The sequence below is a fragment of the Fukomys damarensis genome, unplaced genomic scaffold (genome assembly GCF_012274545.1).
Source record: "Fukomys damarensis isolate Sample0158 unplaced genomic scaffold, DMR_v1.0_HiC HiC_scaffold_33, whole genome shotgun sequence".
Taxonomy (NCBI): Eukaryota; Metazoa; Chordata; class Mammalia; order Rodentia; family Bathyergidae; genus Fukomys; species Fukomys damarensis.
This window is the reverse complement of record NW_022900945.1, coordinates 55,842,570-55,848,121: the sequence shown is the minus strand read 5'-3', so window position 1 is coordinate 55,848,121 and position 5,552 is coordinate 55,842,570. Positions and strand designations below refer to the sequence as shown.

Sequence of the window (5,552 nt, the reverse complement as noted above, 5' to 3'; positions counted from 1 at the left end):
TTCCCTCGGGGGCGGGTGGCGTCTTAGTATTCCGGAGGTGGACCCCGGGCTCCCTTCGCACACCCTGAGAACATTCGGGGAAAGTACTGAACCTAGTAACATTGAAGAAGCTGACAAAACTGGCTTTTTCTCTTCCTTTCTAATGCACGTACTAAAGTAAATTTGCATTTTCCCCACAGTGAAATGGGTCCTTCGGAAAAAATACGTAAGGCGGCGCTGAGGCGATGGGGTTGTCTCGTGACGTCATTGGAGGAACGAGTTACTGCAACAGGCTAGTTTATCGTTAAACGGGTTTTGCAACTGGATGGGCTGATGTGATTTGCCCCGGCTGGCCTGGCAAGAAACTTTTATCTCTCTCCAGCTGCTTTCTCTTCTCCAAAGATTTTTCGAAGCTAGAGAGCTTGAAAAGACAAAGTGACCTCAGTACTATAAAAGGGGCTTCGAAGCCATGCTGGACGGCATTATCAGTTTTATACAGCGCCAGCTGAATTAAAGGTGGAGATGTGTACCTTCCCCGAGCGCCCAGCTCCGCCCCTGCCCCCAGCAGCTGACACTCTGCCCTAGTCCGGTCGGTGCAGTCGTCTTTGGCTGTGACTCACTCTGCTGCCTTTCTCTGAGCGTGTCAAAACAGAGCTTGCTGCCTGAGCTGTAAAATCATGGGAAGAGAAGTAAAATGCGGAGTCTTCTTTGGAAGAAACTGTTATGTCCCTGAAGAAGAAAAAGAAAAAAAGCCGGGCATGGTGACCCATCAGCGCTTTGGGAGGCTGAGACAAGTTCAAGCCCAGCCCTGGGAATTGAGTGACTTAGCAAAACTCTATCCCAAAAAATAAAAAAGTACTAGGGCTGTAGCTCAGTAAGAAGACCCTAGGTTCAATCCCTGATATTGGGGTAAAAATAATAAAATTAAAAAGGGTAGGTGGGAGGTTGCACAGAAGCGTGATCAGATGAAAAAAAAAGACTTCAGGGGTGTGGGTGTCTTCTTATAAGCAACTGAGAAAACCTCACTTAATTCACTCACGTCGGGAGGGCGCTGTAGCGCTGTGGTAGACTGCTTGCCTACAATATGTACGGTCCTGGGGAAAAAGCAGCATAGAGTGGAGTTTTAAAATCATACCTCTGGCCGAGCGTGTTGACGTACGCCTGTAATCCCAGCTCTCTACTCGGGAGGCTGAGGCAGGAGGATCGCTGGGAGTTCGAGACCAGCCTGGGCTACATAGTGAGTTCCAGATCAGTCTCAACTACAGAGTGAGACCCTGTCTCACAAACCAAAAACAAAACAAATAAAATCATACCTCTGACACTGCAGAAATGTGATCTTCAGCAAGTCACTGAATTCAGTTACAGTGCCCACCTCACAATCTTACAATAAGAAGGAAATGAGGTGGTGGAGTACATATCTCTAACCCCAGCACTCTGGGAGAGTGAGGCAGGAGGATTAGAAATTTAAACCCAGCCTGGGAAATTGGCAATTTAACGAGACCATGTCTTCAAGTAAAACAGAGCCCGGTGTGGTTGTGCACGCCTGTAATCCCAGCCCTGGGGAATGTAAAGATCGAATCGAGTTTGAGGCCAGTCTGGGTTACATAGTGAGTTCAAAGCCAGCCTGAACTACACAGCAAGACTCCATCTTAAAAAACAAATAGTCTGAGGATGGGGATGCTACTCAGTGCCTGGGTTCATTTCTAGTTCTATAACAACAACAACAAAGGAAAATATATGATAAACTGCAATAAAAAAATTTTTTTTGGTACTAGGGATCGAACTCGGGACTTTGGGCTTGCGAGGCCGGCGGTGGAACCACTGAGATAAATCCCTGGCCCTCTGCAATAAGATATTCTGTAAATGCTAAAGTATTGACATAATCATGGCATGGAGACCATCATAGGTACAAAGGATTAACAAACTCCTAGGCTCTAACCTGTTACTCATCAAAAGCATGATTTGTTTTTCTTCTGAGGCAATCAGGAACTTCCAGGCCATTTTGCAACCCTTCATTTGGGACTAAGAATGACCAGTGGGTAATTAAAAACAAAACAAAGCTTAATTTTCGTTTTGTTGTTTTGTTTTGAGACAGGGTCTCACTGTCTAATTTAGACTGACCTGGAACTCACTATGTAGCCCAGACTGGTCTCCAACTCACAGTGATCCTCCTGCCTCAGCCTCCCGAGTGCTGTGATTACAGGCGTGTGCCACCACACCCAGCTTTGACTTTCATTTTGTAGAACTCGGTCAAGTCCTCCTCAGCTCTGCACATAGGCATGTTAGTCATTTGGGGAATGTCTATCTCAATGTTGGCAGAACATGGAAACAATGTGCATCGGCCCTAAATTTTCCTGGCCTATCTTATCTCCCTTCAAGATGAGGACACAGGGTAAGAGTCACAGGGAAGTCTCCGCCTCCCTAACCCTTGTTCATCTTGGAATCCAGCCTTGCCTGGCAGGACTGAGATTGCCCCTTGGGTCATGAGGATTCCACCCTCCAATCCAAACTGCCCCTCAGGTCACAGGGGTCAGTCTGAGCTGAAAAGACTGAGGTAATGATGGCCCAGACCCTGGCTCACCTGCTCTTGGGGCTGGGCCATCTGACTCCCTCCCTCGGAGTGGACCCCACCCCACCAGCTATGCCAGCTGGGGACCTTTCCTTATCTGCTCTCACATTCTTCCTTGGGGACCTGCTTGATCTTTGTCAGGGCCCTGCTCCCCTTTATTTTCTTTTTTCTTCTTCTTTTTTTTTTTTTTTTTTTTTTTTTTTTTTTTTTTTTTTTAGATAGAGTTTTTCTATGCACTTTAGTCTGGCTTCTAACTCACTATGTAGCCCAGGCTGGCCTTGAACTTGCAGTGATCCTCCTGTCTCAGCCTTCCAAGTACCCAGATTACAGGCTTGTGCCGCTACACCCAGCCTATTTTCTCTTACTCTCAAAGCCTTTTCCTGCAAATTAGTGCTTAGTTTTAATATGTGTTATCACTAAAGCAAAGACCCGTGCTAGCTGGTGACAGTTTCAATTTGTAAAGGATTTTGTTCTTCACTCCCCCCACCCACCCCCATGGTACCGGGAATCAAACTCAGTGAGACAGGAGCAACGCCACTCAGCTAAATTCCCCATCCTAAGGATTATTATTCTTAGCATTTTGTGTTTGCAGTTTGTAATTCAACACAGGATCGGATTTTCAGCTCATCTTCCATCAGCATGTGTTTGAATCCACTAAGGTTACAAGATTAACCACACTCTCACTTTTCTGCTTCCTGAGTCACCACCAGGGAGAAGTCAGAACTTCCTCCCCAAGTGGCTTCCCTGTCTGACCCATCCCACCTCCGCCCTGGGATAGAGCTCCCTGGAATTCACAGTCCGTGGTCACAAACAGAAAGCGTCCCCACCCCAGCTCTTCCCTCCTGCTCCCTGCTGCGCTGTCCCCACTGCCTTTTCCGTGGGGCTTTTTCTTCTACCCCAGCCTCAGCCCGGGGGCCCATGCCTCCCTCCCTGCTGCAGTTTCCGGATCTTTGCTTCCCTGCCCTGGCTGGGTTCCTCACTTCCCTCCTCAGTATTAACAGCCCCATCCTGGATTCACTCTCATTCAATGAGACACCGGTCCCCTTCTGCTTTTCCACCCACTTTCTGTCATCACATTCAACATGGCCTACACCCTTCAAAGCCTCTTTGTGTGTGTGTGTATGTGTGTGTGTGTGTGTGTGTGTGTGTGTTTGTCCTGGGGGTCACCCAGGCCTATTCAACATGGCCTACACCCTTCAAAGCCTCTTTGTGTGTGTGTGTATGTGTGTGTGTGTGTGTGTGTGTGTTTGTCCTGGGGATTGAACCCAGGCCTTCTCTCTAAACTACCTCCCCAGACACCAACACCCTGCATTTTGAGACATCTCACTAAATTGCCAGAGCATGGCTCAGACTTATAATATTCCTGCCTCAGCCTCCCAGACTGGTGGAATTACAAGCATGTACCCGGCATGCCCAGCTTTCTCAAAGCCTTCTGCCTTCTGTCCTCAGACACCACCTCCTGCAGACACATCTTGGGCCTCATCACCAGAAGCCCGGAAGCCATCCAGCCCGTCCGTCCGCTCACACATTAGCACACCCCTCTGGTGAGCAGTGCTTCCTCCCCAGCCCGGATGAGCCTGTGAAACTGTTCTGCAGCACCAGCCCCACCATGCATATGACAGGGGGATAAGTGAAGGAGCCGATGAAGGGGGGCTTCTTAGGGGGGCTCGGAGGCCGCGACTTCCCCAGAGACTAGCAGGGGCTCCTCTGTGGGGATCCCCAAAGCTAAGACCTCATAACCCCACAGCCAGCAGCCTGGGAGCCCCTCTGTCCCTTCCACCCCGTCCTTCCAGGGCCGCCTCCTTCTCTCCTGCTGCTGTCCCCCATGGCCACCACTGGGCATCCAGGCAGAGAAGCCAGGCAGTGAGCAGCTCCTCCAGGCTCAGCTCAGGGGGAGGGGAAGGGAGCGGAGGGCCAGGGCCGCCCCAGTCAGGGGTCACAGCCCTTGCTCTGGGCTGCACTCTGTCCCTGGTCAGCTTGGACAGTCGCTTCCCTCTGGGCCCCAAGTCCATCTCAGAACCACGAGAACAGGACTGACACCCCTGAAGGGCCAGATTCTCCTACCCACAGGCTGGCCCAATGGGTGGCAGTCAGCGGCCTCCAGGGCAGGTGCCCAGGTGGCCGGAGTTAGGGGTGGAGAACACAGACCCCAGAGAGAACATACAGGAGCTCAGGCCTCTGTTTCTGCGGACCAGAGCCGGCAGGCAGACGGGGCCCAGAGGCCTCAGTAGTTTCAGATGCCTCTAGGGCTCCTCTTCCCACCCCTGTCTAGCTGTGCTGTGACCACAGGCAAATCACCTACTCTGAGTTTCTTCACCTGTTGAATAGACTTACTCCTTCCAAGTCTACTTCCCCAGAGACACAAGGCATAGGTGCCTTTGCGTTAAAGGCCCTACAGAGGTGACAGGGTGGCCAGGCCCTCCCCGCCGTGCTGCCTCAGTGAGGGCCAAGGCCACACTGCACGTAAGCAGGGCCTGATGGTCTCTTGTACCCAGGGCTGCGGACTGACCTCCCAGAGGGGCCCCCCAGCACCGTCCCCTCCACGGGTGGCTTCAGGTTTCTCCTCACCCTGCCCGGCTACGTGACCTGGCGTCTCACTCCAAACAAGGTCTCTGCCCTGACTGACTCACTTTGCCAGTGCCTCCCAACATCTCCCGCTGGTGAGGGCCCTGCTCCGGAGGGCTGGCAGGGACAGGCGACCTGGTGAAGCCAGGTGCCCAGGCCACATTTGCCATCCCACCACCCCACCACTCCACCCCCACGGAACTGGCCTTCCTCCCCCGCTCCCAGCCTAGCACGGGGCGTGGTCACCCACTGGGACAAAGGTGGAGGAGGGCTGTTCTTCATGCCTGGCAAGTGAGGGAGAAGCTGGCTCTGCAGAGCAAGCTTGGGCTGAGTAAGAGGAAAAAGTAAGATAAACAAACACCCCAGAGAAAGCAGGGCAGGCTATGTTGAGGACAGCCGTGATAGTTTTTTGTTTGTTTGTTTTTTGAGACGGGGTCTC

The 5,552-nt window shown here is 51.7% G+C and overlaps 1 protein-coding gene across 2 annotated transcripts in view; it reads right to left on the bottom strand.

Moving 5' to 3' along the window:
• Positions 1-5,310, bottom strand: part of Pmvk (phosphomevalonate kinase) — a 12,597-nt gene extending 7,287 nt beyond the window's left edge. Inside the window, exon 1 of one of the 2 annotated variants that reach the window (XM_010643920.1) lies at positions 5,179-5,310. In XM_010643920.1, coding sequence (XP_010642222.1) covers positions 5,179-5,276 — 98 coding nt within the window. In that variant the 5' untranslated portion in view covers positions 5,277-5,310. Of the gene's footprint in view, positions 1-5,116 lie in introns of both variants that reach the window. The other variant, XM_019210618.2, reaches the window with a different exon arrangement.
• Positions 5,311-5,552: the final 242 nt, after the last annotated feature.